This window comes from Pituophis catenifer, unplaced genomic scaffold (genome assembly GCF_029215685.1).
Source record: "Pituophis catenifer annectens isolate HBS135680 unplaced genomic scaffold, rPitCat1.0.hap2 SCAF_1, whole genome shotgun sequence".
Lineage (NCBI taxonomy): Eukaryota > Metazoa > Chordata > Lepidosauria > Squamata > Colubridae > Pituophis > Pituophis catenifer.
Genome location: NW_027256881.1, coordinates 190,741,623 through 190,765,770, shown reverse-complemented (window position 1 = coordinate 190,765,770; position 24,148 = coordinate 190,741,623). Strand labels below are relative to the sequence as shown.

Here is a 24,148-nt window from a genome sequence, read left to right as displayed (position 1 = left end):
ATATGTTCTTTTTGAGAGATGGTCTTAAGTCAGGTCAATATACGGGTGAAACTCGAAAAATTAGAATATCGTGCAAAAGTTCATTTATTTCAGTAATGCAACTAAAAAGGTGAAACTAATATATGAGATAGACTCATTACATGCAAAGCGAGATAGTTCAAGCCTTGATTTGTCATAATTTTGATGATTATGTCTTACAGCTCATGAAAACCCCAAATTCACAATCTCAGAAAATTAGAATATTACATGAAATCAATAAAACAAGGATTGTACATAGAACAATATTGGACCTCTGAAAAGTATAAGCATGCAAGTACTCAGTACTTGGTTTGGGCCCCTTTTGCATCAATTACTGCCTCAATACGGCGTGGCATGGATGCTATCAGCCTGTGGCACTCCTGAGGTGTTATGGAAGACCAGGATGCTTCAATAGCGGCCTTCAGCTCTTCTGCATTGTTCTGTCTCATGTCTCTCATCTTTCTCTTGGCAATGCCCCATAGATTCTCTATGGGGTTCAGGTCAGACGAGTTTGCTGGCCAATCAAGCATAGTAATCCCATGGTCATTGAACCAAGTTTTGGTACTTTTGACGGTGTGGGCAGGTGCCAAGTCCTGCTGGAAAATGAAGTCAGCATCCCCATAAAGCTCGTCTGCGGAAGGAAGCATGAAGTGCTCCAAAATCTCCTGGTAGACGGCTGCGTTGACCCTGGACTTAATGAAGCACAGTGGACCAACACCAGCAGATGACATGGCTCCCCAAATCAACACAGACTGTGGAAACTTCATACTGGACTTACTGGACATACTGGATCTTGCAGTGTGTGCCTCTCCATTCTTCCTCCAGACTCTGGGTCCTTGGTTTCCAAGTGAGATGCAAAAGTTGCTATCATCAGAAAAGAGCAATAGACCAGTTCTTTTGTCTTTAGCCCAGGTAAGACGCTTCTGATGTTGTTTGTTGTTCAGGAGCGGCTTGACAAGAGGAATACGACATTTGAAGCCCACGTCTAGGATCCGTCTGTGTGTGGTGGCTCTTGATGCACTGACTCCAGCCTCAGTCCACTCCTTGTGAAAGTCCCCAACACTTTTGAATGGCTTTTTGCTGACAATCCTCTCCAGGCTGCAGTCAACCCTGCTGCTTGTGCACCTTTTTCTTCCACACTTTTCCCTTCCACATAACTTTCTATTAATGTGCTTTGATACAGCACTTTGGGAACATCCAACTTCTTTTGCAATTACCTTTTGAGGCTTTCCCTCCTTATGGAGGGTGTCAATGATGGTTTTCTGCACAACTGTCAGGTCAGCAGTCTTTCCCATGCTTGTGATTCCTACTGAACCAGACTGAGAGACCATTTAAAGACGCAGGGACCCTTTGTAGGTGTTATGGCTTAATTAGCGGATTAGAGTGGGACACATTGAACCTTTTCACAATATTCTAATTTTCTGAGATTGTGAATTTGGAGTTTTCATGAGCTGTAAGCCATAATCGTCAAAATTATGACAAATCAAGGCTTGAACTATCTCGCTTTGCATGTAATGAGTCTATCTCATATATTAGTTTCATCTTTTAAGTTGCATTACTGAAATAAATGAACTTTTGCACGATATTCTAATTTTTTGAGTTTCACCTATATGAGGGCAATACAGTTTTTCAATCTGTTCACAAAAGTCAATTAGAATGTTATCATTTTCCATTTTTTCATAAACATTCAAGCAATTCTCTATTACTTTCTCCTAAAATACCTTAATTAAATGCAGATAAATTGCACCTGAAAATCATTAACAGGAATCATTTTTGGAAGCATAAATAAGAACTGACGTTGATAGTTGTTACTAGTAATGGATGAAATAAGACATGCTGAAGGGTTTACAAGGATAACAAATGCATATTAATGGAATCTGTTTTAGTCAACCATGGAGAAATATTTATTCATTTATATCATTCAGAAGATAAGATAATCAGAAGAAACAAAAACAGGTAACTTTGGTTTTAAACAGACTACAAAAGAAACATGAAGGCCATATTTGGTTCCATTCTCAGGATATATCACTTGGATTGAGATAATCTAAAATGCAATTCCACAGATACTGAAGTAAAACTGTTCACAGAGTACCATAGGTTTTGGCTAATTATAGTTTAGCTACATATCTGTACAAACTTAAAGACTGCATTTTCTTAACTGCATAGTTGCAAGGCAATTGTGGTTTGCTTTTTAGCTTGTGCTGTCTGAAGATGGTATGACAGTTTTTTTCAGCTGAAATAAAGTCAACAAGGGAAAATTAAAACTGGTTTTCTTCTTCCCTATTCAGACTGACAGCAATCTAGAAGCAAATCCAGTATGGATAACCTGAAGTTGCATTATCTGAAAAAGAAGCTGTAAGTAGTACCTAGGATATAAAATCAATTTGAACTAGGACTGCTGCCAGTAAGTGATTCGGTCACAAAATGTGATAACATGTGACTGTACCAATTAGCAACAGCAATTCTGCCAGTCCTGGCAACTATCATAACTTCAGGATTGTGCAGGTCGTTCAGCAGGAAAAAGCTGCAGTCCCACATAAAAGAGTGTAGAGCAGGGGTGTCAAACTCGCGTCGTCACGTTATGTATCATGACTTTTTCCCTCTTCGCTAAAACGGGGGGGGGGGGGGGCATGGCCAGCGCGTGATGCATCAGGCCTGTGGGCCACAAGTTTGACACCCCTGGTATAGAGGATGTAAGGGTGCCGTGAATGAGGAATGGGGAACGCCAGCAGGCCAGGAATCATGATCACCTGGCCACAGGGATTCTACGATGGCCACAACTTTGTGTAGCTATTGTAAGTCCCCCTTGTACAGTACCAGTATAATTTTGAATGGTTGCTCAACAAATGGTTGCAAGTTGAGGACTATATTGTATTTCTACATAGCTTTTATCTACTTGGAGTATATCTGATGAGTCAATACGTATAAGCAGCTAATGTGAGATGATTAACTAAGCAGGAAAAATAGATAGTCATTGATTAAATAAAGATGCATTTTAAAATGTTTATTTTGCAAAGCTATTATATTGTTCAACCTGTATAATTTGGTTTGGAATAAGTAGATATTTTTCTGTTTTCCCCAGTATTAAAAATAATCCTATACTAAAATGGACTCAAATTTAAGATATTTATAACATCTTTTCTTAGCCAATGGATGACCATTGTTGTATGACTTAAGTGTTTCCACAGAAAGTACTGGAGATGATTCCAGGTAAAAATAATTTGGAAATACATCTTATATAAAAGATGTTTCTATCTTTTTAGAAAACTTAGTATAGTCCCATTAAAATAAAATTATAAAATATCAATATATTTGATATTGACGGGATCTTGCCGATTCAGTCCAATCTCTCCAAATGCTTAAATCCACAATTTTTAATAAGAGTTAATAATATTTTCCATTAAAAAAATTAAGCAAATCGTGACTAGTTTGTGCTAACTGATAATGCACAAAAAAAAAACTGATCAGAAAAAGAATCAATAAAGGAGAATATGTGTAGCTCAGGATTGAAAGAAGGGTTCTTGGTGATCTCTAAGGTTAGTTGTTTTATTGCAGACACTTCGTCATCAGTGCTAGAAAAAGGATCAAATATGAAGGGAGTGGAGAAGGGGAAAAATAGGCAGAAGAAAAATCAAATTAGAAAGTGGAGAAATCAGACGGGGGGGGGGGTTTCATAAGGAGAAAGATTCTGCAAAATTCCCCAATGTCTTCCCAGCTTGGAATGTTGCTAACCACTCAATTCAAGGGTCCTTTCCATTCTGGTCATGTAAAACAAGAGTAGAGCTGCTTTTGAGGGCTTGGACAAAAGTCTTTTAAAAGCCATGCTTTTCCTACTTTTTTTCTCTAGTATTTCTCTTTCTACTCAGCTTTCTTATAATTTGTAATATGAATCTAGCTTTTTTGGGAGGAGCGATTTTGGTGTGTTTTTACATATGCAATAACAGTACCAGTCTGATCCCTCATTCTAGATCTTCAGGTTAGTACTCTACAGGGTTAAAGAAGAACCTTTTTCTTCTGCAAGTGAGTTAGAATACTTGGCTGAAGCTTGTACAAAGATTAATTAAATGGAAATATAATGCTGTTGCAAGCAGCTTTGCTATTCTGCAGCTTATTATTTTTTATTTACTTTGCATGATTCCGTAATTTAGCTTCAACTCTAAGAAGTATAGCAAACGTTTTACACGTCATCAATGAATAATATACAAAAGATCCAGATTCCATTTCTAAAGACACATATTACATTAAAAATGTTCATTTGTATTCTAGAATCTCTTAAGTAGATCTTTCCAAAGTGAAACTTTTTTTTGTTAAAGTCAATATATGTTTTCTAGGTAATGTTCAGGGATCTCCATTCTAAAAACCCACGCAGAGCCAAAAAAAAATAAAAATAAAAAAAAATACAAATGTGATTTTATTTACATAAGATAGCTAATATGTATTTACTAATTTTTCTTTTCTGACGGTTTAAATAGTATCTCTAGCAAGTTTCTGAGAGGTTTCAGGGACAGCAACCTGCTCCTAACATATCACAATCAATACTTAACTATAATATATCAGGAAAAAACTTGGTAAAATGAAAATAAGGAAAATGTTTAAGTGGATCATATTTTTAGGTTTTAAAAGAATTATTATCTCTTCCATTCAATGTGTTTAAGTTTCGAAAGGATTTGACAAATTTATTTCTGAAATTTATTTCTGTTAATTTTACTTACAGTAATTAATGTTTAGATTCTATGATTAATAAGTTTTAAAATAGCAATATGTTCATTTTGCAGTTCACTGGTATAGTTGAGTCTATCTAATGAGTAACAATTCAAGGAAAGTAATGAAAGGTGGTTTTTTTTGACAGTCCATCAATTAAATATTTACTGATTAACTTCTGCAACACTTCTACCAGTTCCTTTTTTATACCCCAAAGGAAGGTTACTATTTTCTGGGACCAACCCTTATGAAAGAAAAATGGTTAAGTCATGCAAGTAGAACATTTTTTCAATGTGATTTTATAGTCAGTCATTACTGTAACTATTGCCAGCAGTCTTCTCAACTCTGGAGCTATGGGAATGGGTGGGTCAGTGATATGCCCTATTTCCTTCCCACGTGAAAAGAAAATATTAGTAAAATATTTATTTCTCATTTCCCCCTCACTTCTTTTAGTAAATCACCACATCTCCAACTCAGAACATCTTAAGCAAGCCACAGTAAAACTGTCAACTTAGTCAAGCTTTATATTTGAAATGGGAGAGAGGAGACCAAAGATTGCTCTTACCTAGGAAGGGATATATAGTACAAATTAGCAACATGGAGAAAGAAAATTTACTTATCACCATGATTTTTGCCTTGATTATATAGCCCTAGAAAGAAATAGGGTCAGACTCTACAATGCTGGAGGAAACATGAACATCTGAGGCTGCTTGTCTACTTCATGCATAACCTGTAAATCTGGTCTGTGCAATGGTTGGCCCATACAAAGTAGTAATTACCACAGGCAAGAAACTACTAGGAGTCAAAATTTAAACTGAGTATATATAACAGGAACTGCTACAAAGCTTCTAACTGAGATTAGAGAAAACTTGTTTTTGCATAATCATTTACTAATTTGTAGTCAGTATATGATGGGTTGTTTAACTGATCAAATGTCAATCAACCTGACATTTCATTTGGATGATTCTAAAGTAAGAAACTCAAGTCTATATTGTTGAATGATTACACCTTAATTTTCATGTTTTGTAAGAATTACGGGAAGAGTAACACACCAACAACAGAACATTTGAAATGTAATACATTGCCTACTCCTATGATAATTCACATGGCTTGAGTTATGCAAATGTATTTTTTAATATATTTGCGTAATATTTAAATAAATGTTGTATTGTGGAGAAATATAAATTGTCTTTAAAAAACTCAAACTTTTAAGTCTTTTTTACTTTTATTTTTATTATTTTTTCATAATCCAATTCACCAACTGAAATCATGACCATAAAGATCAAACTTGTATCTTTAATATTATAGTGTATTTTCCAAAAATCCTATAGATGTAGCGTAGGATTTTTCCTAGGTAAATAAACCTACTGAATATTTATTTTTCATATTTAGGATCCACCTTTTATCCAGGAGATACCCAACATTCCCTCCTCCAATTTGTCCTAATGACAACAATCTGGTGAGGCTGGGTAACCTGAGAGAAGAAAACAACCCCAAATCACCCTGTGAACTTTTGCAGTAATGGGTGGAATTGAACCCAAATCTCCTGTCAATATTATAATTGTTATACAGTACTACTGAAAATATAATTATTGTACTACCTAATGACCTCATACCAGATGATATTTTGAAAAGTCAGAATCTGAAACACGCTTTACGGTTACATTTAACATTAGACCCTCTAATAATTTCAGATTAAACATGATTCTTTTTATTTCAGTTTCATATATTCAGTTGCCTCCTTATTTATAAAATAGAACATAATACTGCTGAGGAAACTCTTCAAAAAAGATGCTATGTAATTTGTGGAAGACTGTCTCTTGAAAAAGCAGTGTTCCTCATCCCCAAAGTCTTGCATGGCTCTTCCACAAACATATGTTTCCCCCAGTGAAATAGTTATGCATCAAATGTATGGAAAAACAGCTGGGAACTACTTTCTAAGCAGTCACATGACCCTGGCAAAGGAAGTGGCTATTAAAACCACTTTAGCGCTCTGCTCTCAAAGGACTGGAGCAGAAAGCTACAGAAAGTAAGCTCCAGTCAGCAAATATAAATGGGAGACAATCATTTAGATATGGACCAGTCCCATTTAATAAGCTAATAGATTGTGAATGGATGTAACTCAAGCAATAATTGCCTTAATTGCAGCATCCACCATGAAAAATATATCAACCACTCAGCATAGTCATGTTCCCTAACCAATCCTAGGCAATTCATTTAAACATTGTGTAAATGATTATCCTGGTGAAATAAAATCTGTTTTTAAAGTGCATTTTAAGTTTACTCCTTAAATAACAAGAATGCTTAACTTAATGATTTTCTTCAGTTAAATGCAAAATAAACAAATATATTTGAATAATTTTTACATTGTGAAAATCTCCTGGAAGGTATTTGCATCATGTGGAACCACATACAGTTGCCCCTCCCCCCCCCCCCCAAAAAAAAAAAATCATGCACAGTTGCTTAGTCTGTTCCTATTTGTCTTTGGGCACAGCAGCTTTGTTAGAAAAAAGTGATGTATCTTTTTTAAAAGATTTTTTTTACTTAATATGAACAGCCATCCTTCCTATGTACTATGTATACTGCAAAACACTTCTTTGGAAAGTTTTGCATAGTCCTAAAATGTTTTTAACTCTCCCTGTTAAGTATTATTAAGCATTGCACAGAAATCAATAATTGTTTTTCTTACTACAGAGTTAATTACTGTAAAATGCTAGTAGTATATAAAAGGGAAAAAATACTTTCATTTCATTGCCATAATAACACATTTCAGCTTTCAATATTTTTTCCATCATAATTGTAATATGCTGAATCTGTAAACTGCTTAGAGAGGGTTGTAAAGCACTGTGAAGTGGTATATAAATCTAAGTGCTATTAATCTCAAATCTTTCTCAAGTCTATCACATACATTTTTAGTAATTTGTTGCCAACAAAGTAGCCAAAAGGCAAGATATTCCTGAGTAATTAAGTGAAACAATACATTTCTGATAATAATGGTAGACTGTATCAATTAAAACTGTTCTATGATCAGAGTTGCAGAAAATATGTGTGAGGGAAAATTCACTAGTAAGAAATGGAATGTAGTTTTTCCCCCAAAATCATATCTACAAATCAGATTTTTCAGTGTTACTAGGAGAGTCAAGGGGCAAAAATAAAATTCAGGAGATAAAATTTCTGGTCATCACCAACAAATTCATTTTGACTGTACTGTCAAAGAGGGATATGCAAGGTGTTTGGTGCTCTGAAGTTCTTTTAAAAAACTGGCTTTGGATCTTGCATTACTTCACATTCCAGTTCTAGTTCTGTTCTTGAAAGTTGATATTTTGGAAGATACTATACAATTCCTCTTTCCATTTGCAGATTCCCAACACACTTTTGTACTCTGACAATTCCAAACCTCCATCTTGATCACATGATATTATTCACTTACCCAAGCCCATAACTAAAACACCTTTAAGTCGTTACGCAGGCAATCCTCAACTTACAATCACAATTGAGCTGAAAAATTCTATTGCTAAACAAGGCAGTTGTTAAGTGAGTTAACTTTACATGTCTTTTTTTGCCACAGTTTTTAAATGAATAACTGAAGTTGTTAAGTGAATTTTGCGGTTGTTTAGCAAATGTGGCTTCCACCAATGATTTTGCTTGCCGGAAGCTGGCTGGAAAGGATACAAATGGTGATCACATAACCCTGGGACATGCAGGTTTCCAAGCATCCGAATTTTGATCATGTGACCATGAGGATGATGCAATAGTCATAATGGTGAAAACTGGTCATTAGTCACTTCTTTTCAGTGCCACTGTAACTTTGAACAGTCATTAAACAAATGGTCAAGGATTACCTGTATACAAGTGGAATACGCCCTTTAAGACAACATATCCCAATAGCAATAACAACAGCACTTAGACTTATTATACCACTTCACAGTGCTTTACATCCCTCTCTAAGTGGTTTACAGAGTCAGCATACTGCCCCCAATAATTTGGGTCCTCATTTTACTCACCTTGGAAGGATGGAAGGCTGAGTCAACCTTGAGCCTGGTAATATTCAAACTGCCAAACTGCAGGCAGCCAGCAGGCAGCAGAAGTAGCCTGCAGTACTGCACTCTAACCACTGCACCACCGTGAAAAATCTATAACACTTTATCATCCATTCTCTTAGTGGCCAGATCAAGTGGCTTGTAACAGGTGTGATCAGAAATTTATTTTCAGATTTGATCACTACCCATAGTTGACTGCAATCATTTCTCTTCCAGCAAGTGCCCTCCCAATTAGCACTATGTCTCCTAGATTCTCTTCATTTATGTCCTGTCTCTTCTCTAATTTGAAAGAGCTATTGTGGCCCGCCAGCAGAGCTGGTGGCAGACTCAGACACTGAGGAGGTTGGGGAGGAACATGGGCCAGTCCTGGGGAAGATTCTGATGAGTGCTCTGCGTCGGAGGCAGAGATGGGGCCAGAGCTGCCTGATAGTTGTCAGCTGCATTCGGAGTCGGACATCAGTGGGGCAGAAGAGCTTGAGCCTGTTCCCAATGTGCACATGCACAGAGCTGCCAGGAGAAGGGAACAGCTCAGGAACAAGGGTTGACTTGGGAGTAAAGCCACAGGTGGACGGTGAATGGCCCCTCCCATAGGGAATAAAGAGGAACGAAAGGGGAGGGGAGTTTGCAGGAGACAATTAATTTGCTTAATTGGTTCGTGACTCTCAGAGACTTCTTTCCAAGTTTTGAAGATATTGGCCTGGCAGTTCTCCAAGCCAGATAAGGTCTGTGACTGTAAATTCTCCCTTGAAAGACTTTCCTGGATGTGAATGAGAGGAATTCACAGTAACTTAATAAAAAGGGGGTTTTGTCAGGACAAGGAGTCTGCTTCACGCTCTTGGGAAGCCTAGGTCAGAACAAGAGCCTTCTCCAGGCTGCCTGAAAGTACAGAGGAGAAAAGCAGATCTCCACTACTTTATTTAGCAAAGAAGAGGCAAATCTGTACAATTCTGTTTTAACGCTACTCTGAAACAACAACATTTCTGCTATTTTATTTGGAGAGGTGGGGATGTATTAAGTGCCAATTCACTGAAACAATATTCTGATATAGTGTTAAGAGTATGGTTTACATATAGCAGCTGTAATTTCCCTCATACACTATCCAGAAAATAAAATATGATATCTGAAAAATGCTTTTGTTCTGTTTATTTTCCAGTCTTCCTAGATTAGTTTCACTCCTCTTGAAATAAAAGATTGGCTAAACAATTTTAGTCTCACAGTGTCAGTTTTTCCAGATTCAGAATCTTCTGTATATGCTTGCCCAATTGTGATAGTGTCTTGCTTTCCTGCCCTCTGGGGTTATCCCTGATCTGATGTTTATGCTTTATTTCACTTTTTTTCTTAATCTTAAGGTAAAGCTAAAGGTTCCCCTCACACATATGTGCTAGTCATTCTCGACTCTAGGGGCGGTGCTCACCTCTGTTTCAAAGCCGAAGAGCCAGCGCTGTCTGAAGACGTCTCCATGGTCATATGGCCGGCATGACTAAACACCAAAGGTGCACGGAACACTGTTACCTTCCCACCAAAGGTGGTCCCTATTTTTCTACTCTATTCTTTAATCTTAAAGAGATGTCCAAATGGTGTGTGGGAAGAGGGGCACACAAATCTGTTCAGAAAGTTTTAGCTAGAGACCATAAGACAGCTTCTCCCTGCTGACCATAGACTTGCTGAAAGGGGTTAGCAGCAAAGCCAGACTGAGAAACCAGGATTCCCTCATTTGATAGGATTTCAGAACAGAGGCAACAGAGACACGATATGGTTTAGTGTCAACCGAAGGATCAGCAGATAGCATTTTATCCCAACAGCGAACCAAGCCTCATAGAAATACTGCATTATTTTTGTTATTATTTTTTCATTTGAATTCCAAAAAGGAACAGAAATTCCATCTAATTTATACTTTATAACATATTTTTGTGCATTTAAGATAGGAATACTAAACAACTGCTGTTTGTATACTTGGGAGATTTTTTAAAAAAACAAAATTTAAAAGAAATCAGTTCTATTCCAGCCATAGCATTGAATTTAATTAACACACAATTAATGTAGCTGAAATACAAAATAAGTGAACAGTTAAAAATTAGTTTAATATACTTCTAAAAATTACAGGGAGCAAAGAAAACCAAACCAAAACTCAAACCCAAACCTAAGGTAATTAGTTCCAAATTTTTTAAACTTCTTTGGTATAAGGACTTTACTTAATCACTGCACCCAACTGCTATTCTCAGTGCATTATATGCAATGCAAATCCAGTTTTGGCTACTTTTGCTGACACTTGAGATTTTGTTCTTGTTGCAACATTTTTGTCTGATGCACAATATTAAGCAGGTAGAACCTGTCTAACACCACCCTAAAATTAGCTTTGAAGGATACTAAAATATAAAGCAAAAATATATACACATATACCGCCTATATAAAAGCTTAGTTCTGATATCCAACTTTCCCTCTTTTGTTACAAAAAGTAATCATATGATGAGGAAAATCCAAACTAAAACTGTGCCTTTCTCTCCCTTGATCTGGAGATTTTCCATCTTAACTCTTGGGTGGGGTTGCATTCCTACACTCAAGACCAGTGCATAACCTATGGAACAGCTTGGACTCATTGCTCATGCTCAAATAGCAGTGAAGGCCAAGAAGACCTTTAGTCAGCTACAAATGGTGGTCAATTGCATCCATTTTTAGAAGAGGAACTCTCCAGAAGGTCATATATGCCCTAGTCACCCCACAGTTGCAATTCTCTCTACATGAAGGTGTGCTTTAAGGCCATTCATAGTACCAACAGTGTTGGATGTGTCTGGAACTGCGGGCTGTCTACCTGGCTCTTCGAGCCTTTCAACACCGCATCTCCAGCTCACACGTCCTTGTCCTCATGGACAATATTACGGCGAAGGCCCATATCAATCGCCTAGGGGGCACACGGTCCCAATCCCCGATGTCGGAGGCGATGAGATTGGGTCTCTGGTCAGAGACTCACCTTGGCTCATTGCGGGTGGAACACATTTCCAGCATTGCCAACGTACAGGCAGATTGGCTGAGCCGTCAGCGACTGGACCACGCGGAGTGGCGTCTTCAATCTCACGTATTCCGACAGATTGCTGCGCACTTCGGCACTCCGGTGATCGACCTCCTTGCCACACCGGAAAATGCTCAGCTTCCGCGCTTCATCTCGCAATATCTATTGCCGCATGCGGAGGCCACCAACGCCCTCCGCTCCCCGTGGCTGCCGAGGCTGCTCTATGCGTTTCCTCCGATCTCCCTGCTCTCCCGGGTTATTCGCAAGTTGTTGCTGGAGCAAGAGGAGCTCGTCCTTCTGGCCCCGCATTGGCCACACAGGCCTTGGTTTGCAGACCTCGTATCCTTGTCAGTGACCCCGGCTTGGCAACTGCCTACGCGGGAGGACCCCCTGACTCAGGGGGCAGTACAGCATCCGGACCTGCAGTGGCTCCGTCTGACCGCTTGGTGGTTGAGCGGTGCGCCCTGGGGGGGGCAACATTCCGACAGATGTAATTCAGACCATTCAGGCATCGCGGAGGCCTTCTACAGACCGCATTTACTCGGCTACCTGGCGGGCCTTTTGTACATGGTGTGATCGGAACGGGGTTCAACCCCTCCAGGCCTCGATTGTCAATATCCTGGTTTTCCTTCAGGAGGGCCTCTGGCTCTTAATACGTTGCGACGACAGGTGGCAGCAATCTCATCGATACTTACCTGCGGTTCTCTTTCTTCCTTGGCCCAGCACTCCTTGATTCGCTGGTTCCTGCGGGGCGTTACCAATCTATGCCTTCCTGTTCTACATAGGTACCCAACCTGGGACCTTTTGATAGTTCTTAATTCTCTTATGGGTGCCCCATACGAGCCCTTGCGGACGGCTAGCCTGCGGCTATTATGTGCAAAGTTGCCTTTTTGGTAGCTATTACCTCGGCTCATCACATCTCGGAGATTGCCGCCCTCTCCATCCGGAATGACCTCTGTGTGTTCCACGTGGATCATGTGGTACTCTGATTGGACCCTACATTTGTACCCAAGGTCAATACGACTTTCCACCGCATGCAGGAACTTATCCTGCCCAATTTTTGCCCTCGACCGGCTCACCGGCTCGAACGGCGGTGACATTCTTTGGATGTCCGAAGGGCACTACGTGTTTATATTAAGCGTACTGCGGACTTCCGCAGAACAGAATCTCTCTTTGTCTCCTTCCTGCCAGTTTCTCTAGATTACAAGGTGTCATCTATGGCCATTGGACGTTGGATTCGGCAGACAATAGCCACGGCCTACGTTCCCTACCGAGACCTCCTCAATTGACTGTGCATTCTATCCGCAGCGCTGCGACATTGGCGGCTTGGGCCACACAGGCCTCATTGCTCAAAATCTGCAGGGCGGCAACGTGGACTTCACCTTCTCCCTTCATCCAGCACTATAAACTGGATAAGTTTGCTTCGGCGGATGCCACCTTTGGTCGTAGGATGCTGCAACGGGTCCTCTCGGGGGAGGGTTCTTTGGACCAGCCTGGTCCCCCCCAACTTTAGAGACAGTGATCTTTGGTATGTCCCATCCTGGCTGCTGTCTCCACCCACAATGGAGAAGGCGCATTGGTCCTACCTGAGACGCACCTTCTCGTTGGGTGGAGACAGCAGCCAGGCCCTCCCTTTGCCAGTCTGGTCTCTCTCTATCCATTACTTTCCTTTCTTTCTTGGTCTCCCACACGCCGAGCCTGTCTTCTTGTCTTCGCCAAAAGCTGGGTCTACCCAGTAACAAGGGTGGGACTTAACAACTATGACAGGCTCAGTCTATCAACCTGAACAGACGAGCACACCCCATCCTGGCTGCTGTCTCCTCCCAACGAGAAGGTGCGTCTCAGGTAGGAATAATGCCCCTTACATGAGGGTGTGCTTGAAGGCCATTCATAGTACTAACAGTGTTGGATGTGTCTTAGTATGCCCATGTGATACCACTGCTTCATGAGCTTCACTTGTTGTCTGTGAGATTCTGGGTACAATTCATGGTATTGGCTCTCACCTAGGAAGATACTCGTGGATAGGGCCAGTTTATCTGAGGAACCTATCTCTCAAGGTTTCTGCCTATCTGGTAAAATTTGGCAGGGTTCATATTTATTTATTTATTTATTTATTTATTTATTTATTTATTTATTTATTTATTTATTTATTTATTATTTATTTATTTATTTATTTATTTATTTATTTATTTATTTATTTATTTATTTATTATTTATTTATTTATTTATTTATTTATTTATTATTTATTTATTTATTTATTTATTTATTTATTATTATTATTTATTTATTTATTATTTATTTATTTATTATTTATTATTTAAACTTCTATACCGCCCTTCTCCTTTTGGACTCAGGGCGGTGAACAGCCAAAATAAAAACATTTATACATAAAGTTACAGTTAAAAATAGATTTAAAATAATTAAATAAATTTGGCCCATAATTTAAAACTTATCAATTTAAAATCCGTATCAAATTTTAAAACCAGCCATAAAATCAAGACAGACCCCTTCAGAGCCCCTTGATTAGAAATGACATCTAGGAGGACATACAAACCAAGGCTTGTCTAATATGATATCTTCTCTGAAATGATATTTCCTGCCTCCAAGATCCATATAGTTTCCATCCCAATGATGTTCTAGAAGAAAATGATTATTTTCCCAGGCCGTGGGAATCAATCTTCGGTGCAGGAGTGGCCAGCCTTTGAGCAATCATGTCAAAACTCCAATTCCTGATCTTCTCAGGACCACATGAAACCATGCAATCACAAGATGATCCCAATGGAAGACGCATGGCTAGAACCCATCCCCATCCTACTCAAAGTTGTACAGGACAAATCCAGATATTTTGTTATCAAATTTCAGCAGCATGATCTTCGACTAAAAAGGAATTGCTTTGTGTCTATGTCATATGGAGACCAGACCACCAGTGGTTTGCAGTGGGACATAAAAAAATCAGAGAAATGTTCTGAATGAGTCTTGAAGGAAAGTGTATATCCTCAGACAAATTATGTCTGAGTTTGGGCTCTTCTAAACACCACTTTTCCATTGGGTAATTAATAATCCTTTCATGGGTATGATGTTTTCCACTGTGAAAGTATACATACAGATCATGCCAAAGTCATTGCATTTGAAAGTTACAGATATTCCTGGGGCTTGCAAAACTACTTATTTGAAATGTTGACAATGTACAACATTTGAATCAGAGTTCATCGTTCTTAAAGTACATCTATAGAAATCAATGAGATGTTAGTTTTACATAACTAATAAGCCTTACTGATTTCCAATGGGCCTTCTCTAAACAGAATTGTCTGGATGCAATTTATAGCAAATATAAAATACATCTGAAATAGTTTTAGATACATAAATATATTAATATTGCCAAGTGGGACCATAAAAAGGAATATAATTACTGAACTTAATAACTGCATCAGAAATAGGAAATTTCAAGCAGTCGTGCAAACTGTTCCATGCACAAATCATGCAAGCCCATTACCTGCCTCCCCTTTCCTCCTCTGAGAAGAAAAACACATAGGTAAGACCATCTTCCTCCCAATTTTCCATTATAAAGAATTACAAAATTAACCAACGGAGAGCTTTCTATATTTCTATCAGTATTCAGTTAGGATTATAAATATCTTTAAAGCAGTGTACACTTATTTTATTGAACAGAATTTGATAATGTAGCAATAACACCACTGAATTAATTGAAATAAATATAAAGGTACAGAAGAGAACTGTAAAAGGCATCATTTGGGGGTATTTTATTCCATCCTGCTCAACAGATGGTGAAGCATCCATTTTCACAATACCAAAAGAACAGAAATACTTTTGTGCAATTACCCAAATTGAGAGCTGGGCTATTAGAAATATGGTATCATTCTGGGGGATGATTCTATTTTATTCTATTTTTATTATATTTTATATTATATTATTATTTTTTTATTATATTTCTAACCTACCTTTCAGCATCACCACAAACTGGTTTATAAAACTGTAAAACAATATAAAAGCACAACACATATCCTACCCCTACCCCCTATTCAGTATCTTTGAAGATGCTCTGCTATCAAAACAAATTAAGAATTTTCAGTAAATCAATGGATTAATGGATGAAGTGGTGGAATTGCCAGAGATGGTGAAATTGACAGATTTGATGAAAGCAAAGACTTTGACAGATATTATTTCTACTTGAAAATCACTTTGGGGACTTGATGATTAGAATTATATGGGATTATGGAAATAATGTAGACAACTGTTAATCTTAGATCAAAAGTTTGATATATTTTACTTGCATCTGTATGGAAGAAGTTGGAAAGCCTTTTCTATTTTCCTTTTTTTTTTTTTTGCACATTCATTTTTTCTGCTCTGACCTTTTTGTTTTCAGATCTTTTTTTCTGCTTATCTTTTAACCAATAAAGTTATATAAAAAAGAATTTTCAGAAAGTGCCATGACTCACTTTCTATCCCAGGTTATAATGGAATGACTAGTTTAATCAAGAGGCAGGATTCGATGTGAAACTCTTTTACAAATATATTTATTTCATTCAGTTTTCCTCTACAGTTAATTTAAAAGAGTGATGGTTGTGCAGCACTCGAAAAGTATCTGCTAATATATCTAGTTGCAATTCTTTCAAAATACTTTCTAATTCTCCACTGAGTTTGAAACATCTCAAATATACCCACAATAAACCCTAACACACACAAAAGGTTCCACTGAAATTCTTTTCTTAGAAACTATTGTAACTGCTTAGTATGGTCATATCCTAAATTAGATAAGCTCCTAACCAATATAAAAGTTTTAGGACATAGTAATATTCAACACAGAATGCTTCTCCTATTATGTCATTAACAAAGCTACAACTATTTAATGTCAGTTTTTCATCTAATATAGTCACTACAAAAAAGTCAACCTGTGTCATAACTAATATTATGGAAACATCAATAAATCCCTAGCAGTTGCATTAACAGAATTGATTAAAGAAGGAGACATTTAAGAAATTCAATTATTTATGGAATGTTTCATTACTTACATTATTGTTGCGTGTCTCTACAGCTGGAAATTTTCTGACTATGAATTTAACAGCTGATTCCAGATTTTTATCAACAAGATATGAAGGTTTAGCTTTTGGGTCTCCACAAGCCTATGGAAGAAAATAAAAACAAGAAACTAAAGATGTACTCTTTTCACCAAGCATTTATTATAAATAATCTGCAATCAAGAAATAGAAATATCTCTTTGGCTTCATAGTGAAGTGAAAAAAAATGAATGAGGATTGTCATAGCTGGACAATGCAATGAGACACAATACACAATGTTCTCCTACTGGAAAAAAAATGTGTGGACATTTCAAAGCTGTTAATGCAGGGCAGTAGTGAACTGAAAAAGCAATCTTAAAAGAAACTGATATTTTCCTTCTATCAGAGGGTGAAGTAGGTTTATCTTTAATCGCCACCCTGAATTAGTGAAGCTTAAACAACTGGCAAAAAAAAAATCCTGGGCTTACTACATTTTTATGTCTCACCTGAATCAAAGAAACAAGCAGCGTAGAGTTAGCGTTGGTCTGTCTACAATTTGAACAATCAACACTAGTGTGCATTTAAAGGTAAATGAAAGGTAAATGAAAGCAAAAGTCGTAATGAAGTAGACCTATTTAAACAGTGTTTATCAAAGTTACCTTTAGGCACAAGTTTTGCACCTGCAGCCACATTCAGTATGTTCTGACCTACAAACACACCACAAACCCCACAGAATTATTTCTATCATAGTAATCAAATCCTAAATTTGGCTGGGGATCCAGTCGTACTACTCTGAAATGTACTGAATATCACTATGGTGGGTGGTAGGAACAGTTCTCAATTTGACTAGTACTGATAACCTGCTTCCAACCTAAAGAATTATATGTTAATTTGGGTAACCTTAATTTTATCTAACCTTCTAATCTCCTCAAATTTGTTAACATAGTAATGTTTCAATGGTTTCTTATGGGATTTTGTGATGACCCAGCTAGCCATCACTTTGCATAATGCAGTTATTATCCTTAACAGCTAAAGGTAAACATTTTCTTAAAAGTACAAGGTTCTAGTTTAAAATGAAGTCAATCTGGGAGAAATGGTACATAGTAAAACTATACCCAAAGTACAATTAGCAAATTCAAATTGACTACTCTGAAGAAAATTGTGCAGTAATTCTAATTTGGCTCCAATAGTTTTTCTTCAACATAAAATTCTCATGTAATCTGTCTCATGCAAATTGTAACATGCTGCACATTTCTATGCAATATAGTGAAAAGCCAGGATGGCAAGTTGTTATTATTTACAGTTGTGAATAATAGAGAGAGAAAAATCATGGAAATATGAGGCTGATCTGAAAGCGGGCAGAGGGAAGGTGAAAAAGCTTTGCAAACCTTCCATACTTGTCCTTGCTGGGGAAGCATTGTAATGAAACAACAACAAAAAAGAGAAGATTACACATAAACAAAAGGGTTTTTTTTTTATTCCCATAAACATCACGTTCAGGAATGCATACTAAAACTATTAACAGAGTTAAAGCAAAATATTGCTGCTCACAGTCAACATTTTATCTATCTCCATTTACATATAGGTTATTTAAAAGATGTAAATCAGAATTTTCAATACAAACATGTCTCATGTCACACCCAAAGTACCATTCTGAGGGACAAGGAAAGGGAATTAATAAATTGATAGTGCAAGAAACTTTCGGGAAGAACTCTTAGTGAAAATCTTACATACCTGTAATAGAAATAAAGAGCCAAGAATGTGGGGGTGGGGTGGGGAAATCCCAGTCATTATAGCAGATTTATAATCTTTATTGAATATAATTTGCTGTAGGAGCTTCATGAAGATATTTAATATCAGGTAAATTTTTCTCTAAACAGCTAGTCAATATGCCTGTTTCATATACAGAAGTAAAATGCTACTTGTTTTAAAATCGACTACATACAGTTCTCGACTTACAACCATAATCAAGTCCGAAATTTATATTGCTAAACAAGACAATGGTTAAGTGAATTGTGTCCCATTTTACGATCTTTTGCCCAAAGTGGTAAAGCGAATCATTGCAGTTGTTAAGTAAACCATCCAGCTGTTAAGCAAATCTGGCTTCTCCCATTGATTCTGCTTGTTGGAAGCCGGCTGGGAAGGTTACAAATGATGACCCCAGGATAGTGCAACTGTCATAAATAATGCCAATTACCAAGCATCCAAATTTTGATCATGTGACCAAGGGGATGCTGCAACTGTCATGTAAAGATCGGTCATAAGTCACTTTTTTCAGTGCCATTGTAACTTTAACAGTCAATAAACAAATAGTTGTAAATTGAAGACTACCTGTAATCTTATATCAAAGTACTTTTTTAAAAAATTGAAAACAACTTTTTAATTTAACACAATTTTCAAAATTTAATGGATGGGAATTTCAGTGGGAACAACATACCTGAAGGGGACCAAAAGAAGACCAGTCTAATTCCTAAACAGTCACTGATAGAAGATCCTAAAAAATTCTACTCTCTCTCTCTAGACAACAATGTCTGTCATATTCATGCATAAATGAAGTACCTTCATTCAGACATGGAAAATCTGCCAAATTGTAAGAGTAACACATTCTATCTTGCAAATTACTTTTGATCTATTTCACATAATTTAAATAATATATTCCAGAGAGAAAATGAGTAATCTTATTGCAGATCACTAAATTTTTTAGTCTCTCCTATTTAGTATTTTAAACCAGCAAAATATTCAAACCAATGAAATTAAGTTAATGTAAAGTTTATTTGAGAAATATCAGAAATGCCAAAATTATGCCAAAATATGCATAATTATAATAAGCAATATGTATAATGAACTGATTTTAATTAAATATTCCTAGATTCTAAAACTAACCTGAACTAAGGAAGACAGGATGAAAACTAACAAACTAAAAGCTGTTAAAAATGTACAATTTTACAGGTTTTGTTCATACCATAAGAACGTTTTGTAATTATTTCTGTTTAAATTGGATCAATCTATGATTTTGGATTGATCTCTTTCTTTTATTGATAAGGTTATTCTTGGATTTAATTTCAGCTTCAGGAGCACTGAGAAGTTTAGAATTTAAATCCAAAATATGTACCTGAGGGTAATGCCTGTTATGACTGACCAAATTTTTACAAAAAGTGTACAACTTCGGCTGATTAATTCATGAAGATTCAAAAGCTTGCACTTTTGAAGTCCAGTGTGGCATTTCTGGTTAACATAATCAAGACATAACCCAGTTGGGGATTTTGGATTTCAAAATCAATTTGGATTTTTAAAAAATATTTCTAATTGCAGGGTTAAATCACAGGGGAAAAAAAGGTTCTGAAATAATTCAGCTACGCTCCAGAAAATCATATCTCTAGCTACAATACCTCTGTTCAAACTGCTGACTTCCTTCTAACCACAGTGTGCAAACCACTTCTGAAATTCAGGACTGTTTCAGAATATGTTTGTGGTAAGGCAAGTGGTTCTGCTGTGGTTTAAAAAAAATCAGAACCAAGAAGCTTGACCTATTCAGCTCTCTGTCACATCTTAAGCATTCCTTGGTAGGCTAATAGACAAAAATTATTTGTAGAAAAAGCTTATACAGTAGAACCTCCGGTCACGACCATAATTCGTTCCTTAACTTTGATCGCAACCCAATTTTGTTGTGACCCGAACCTATTTTCCCCATTGGATTGTATGTAAATATGATCAATCCGTTCCAGATCCCTACAAACTGTAGTTCATTCATATTTCTACATAGGCACTTTCTTAGACGCCTAAAACAGAGTCTAAGTCATGGAAGTCCATGTTTTGTAGTTCTCTCGGGTGTTCTTGTCAATTTTCCAGTGTGCCATGCAAAGAAATATTTTCCAAGGGACAAATCAGAGGAACTTGAAAGAAGAGGAGGAAGCGCTGCTCTGGCAGCCGCGAACAGACTTAGAGAGGCATGGAGCAGTAAGATGGACAAAAGGGTGGCTGTTTCCCCAGCATGATGGAGCCGAGGCGGGTCCGGGAGCCGGAGAGTGCTGGCAATCGGCTGTTTCCTTTGGTCTGCAGTTGAGAAGACCAGCCGAGGCAGGGGCATTAATGGCAGTCTGGCTGGGGCAGGGACAGCAGTGGGGGCATAAAGGGTGAGGGGGCCCAGCAGCAACAAGCACTGGCTGGGGAAAGTGAGGGAGAAGTGGCTTTTCGAGTAGTGTGAACCTTAGGAGGTGCGTTTGGGCGGTCAGAGGAATTGAAGGCATCATGGCCAAGTGAAGGTGAGGCAGGATCCATCGCCAAGCCAAAAGGGTCTCATTTGATTAGAAGCCATGGTTAATTGCAAAATAAATGCAGCAGCCACACATGGGTTGCTGTTGTTTGTAAACAAACAACAGGAAATTTGGTGCTTACAAAAAAAATGGTGCGGAAGGGAAAATCAGCTGCGGCCATGTTTGATCGCCACCCGAGTATGTGTTCGTGACCAGATTCAAAAATTTTGTGAATTTTTTGGTCGGAAGCCGATTTGGTCATGGTCAGAAGCGTTTGTGACCAGAGGTTCTACTGTAGTTTAGAAAACTACAGATGCCATAAGACATCTAAGGGTCTCTTGTTATTCCATTAAAACATTGTTAATATATCATGCAAAGAAGCATTTTAATTAACAACTCAGGAAATAGCATTTTAAAACTATCTTTATTACAAAGGAAAAATTGCCTTTTCTAGTAAAGTCTGAACCGTTACTGTTCTGAAACCAGTGTGTTTCATTCTGTAGGGTTAACGATTACTGTGTTTCTTTAGTGCACACAATCAGGCAAGAATGCTGGAACATGAAAACCACAGGAGTGCCTCCTAATAAAAGATTTCACACCATCTGCATCCCAGGCATAGACTGGTACAAACAACCCTTTCGCAAATATAACTTTTAAAGCTTCAGATACTGTTTTGAATCTAAAAGGCAACTGATCTTAACATATTTCAGAGGAAACTGCAACATCAGTCCATAGCTATTATTCATCAACTTTTCCTAAACCTTTATTGAATTCAGCAGAAGGAAGCCTTAACGACAGCAGTAATACTAAAATTCCAGCATTTTAGTAGCTACTAAGTTACTTAGTAGTTACCAAGTTACTATAGGCTTTCAGCAAGTATTTAAATCAGGACATAGTTTTGCATGTTGATCAAGTTTATACATTTATTTCTATATTTATTTTATTCCACCTTTTAACATTTTAATAAATAACTCAAGGTGGCGAACATACCTAATATTCATTCCTCCTAATAAACCTTCCTCCTCCTGTTTTGTCCTCAAGAACTCTGAATTGAGTTGAGTTGAACTGAGTGTGTGTGATTGGACCAAAATCAGGCTTTCATGTCTAAGGCAGGACTAAAATTCAAGGTTCCCCAGTTTTTATCCTGGTGCCTTAATCACTAGAGCAATTACACATTGCGCTAAGATATAATATGCTTTATTTGGTTTTCTCTTTTAGCATGTTGCTATGAACTCAGGTATTATGGTTCACAAATTATGGATTCTCACTGAATATATGCAAAATGAGAGTTCATTAAATCATGGGTAAGCACAATCCATTATGGGATTATATTTTAGAGTGAAAACCTAAAGTGTCCAAAGCAGGCCCAACTAAGGACTCTGAGAAATCCATTAACCTAAAGTATCTACTAACTTTTAGCTTCCCGTAACAAAGCTTTTCAGAAATAAACAAATTTATATTAAAAAGTGGCTTAAAGAAAGGGTTCCTTCCAGGTAGAAGCAACATATATGGTGTTGCTGTATCCAAGATTAATACTACATTGAGAGGTGAACATGGAGAATGATAATGCTAAAAAATCTACATTTCTCACATTATTTAATGTATACATACATACTCAGATTCTATTTGGATTCTAAAAATGTACTATGTACCGCTAACATCATATTTTAATTCACTTACAGACAGTGCACTAGACTAGATAATATCAGTTGCAAAATAAGTCCCACTAGTAATTCTATATTTCCCATCTGATTGTTTTAAGTATTAAAGACCCAGCATCAGTTAGCAAAATTGCTGAAACAAAGTTCTTAAAATTATGGATTACATGAGACAAAAAGTTGATCTCATTTACACTGTATATAATCCTAAAACAGACTTTTAAAACATTATTTCTAACATAGTATGACCAGGCACACCCACAATACTAAGCCATAATAGTGGGTTCACACAACATACAAATACAAAAAACAAACCACATGTATAATTTATTATGCATATTATTTAAAACCTAAACCATAAGTTATGAATCTACAGAATCATATTTTGCCTTCTATATACTAGTTGGAGTATTATTCAGAAGCAGGAAATTCAATACCAATTAACAAATCAGGAAAGCCTGACTGCACTGGTTCAGATGTTCTTGAGAACTTTAGCTTCATGCGAGTTAAAACCATTCTTAAGATATCAGAGATGAGAATGTAAAGCATTTATGACATCTATAATTTCATAAACTATGATTTATGAGGCCTGAGAATCTAAATGCAACCATAGCACTGCTCATCTTTCAGATAAAGTTAATGCAAAAACAGGAACAACTTTCCTCTTCTACCAAATAAGAAAGCACATAGTACTGAATTACTAAAGTTCTTTCAATAATTAACTCCAATAATTTATTCAAATATTCTAAACCAGAAATGGAGGATCCTGATCTTAATCTCAATCACCAACATTTACTGCTCCTTCCCACTCTTAGCTGTTGTTTCAAGACACTAATCAACTTTTAAACAACATTTCTATGTCTTTGTGCTATCTTTTCTTTTTCCCAAATGAAGGGCAAGTAAACCTACTTTTGCCTGGTTCCTGAGTGCCAAGAAAGAGATGCTCGCCAAAGCCATGTAACAGTTGTGATTGACACTTCAGGAAATATAGAAACTGGCCCTATCCATTGTCATCACTTGGTCTCGGAAGACAAATTGGAGGAACAATCTGACTCTTGGTCATATCCTGTTTCCTACCATTGACGAAAAGTTTCTAGATAGTTATTTCATTTTTTAACTAAAAATATTGTTCTGCTTTTAACAGAGGGCTAAAAGAAAAGAAAGGTTGCTTCTTCAACTCTTATATGGCTCCAGAAAATAGGCAAGCATAGAGTGGGCTCTAGATAAAAAAACTGAGGATTTCAGCTGCTTTTGAGTTAACTTAGTGACTTGTATCAAAAAAAGAGAAGAGGAGAAGGGAGAAAAAGGATGCATATGTTAACCATGGAAATACTATTCTAGCCATTTTCCAAATTTTATCAGAGAAGTTACACTTTCTAGCAAAAATTAATTTGGTTTCAAAATGTTTAACTTCATTGGGGATCAACCAAGTGTTACCACTGATAGCCTTAACTT

General features: G+C 37.1%; 1 protein-coding gene across 1 annotated transcript in view; it reads right to left on the bottom strand.

The window, feature by feature from the left end:
- The window catches only part of NCKAP1 (NCK associated protein 1), a 76,270-nt gene that overhangs the window by 47,927 nt on the left and 4,195 nt on the right, over positions 1-24,148 (bottom strand). The window contains exon 2 of the mRNA XM_070956867.1: positions 16,798-16,908. Coding sequence (XP_070812968.1) covers positions 16,798-16,908 — 111 coding nt within the window. The remainder of the gene's footprint in view (positions 1-16,797; positions 16,909-24,148) is intronic.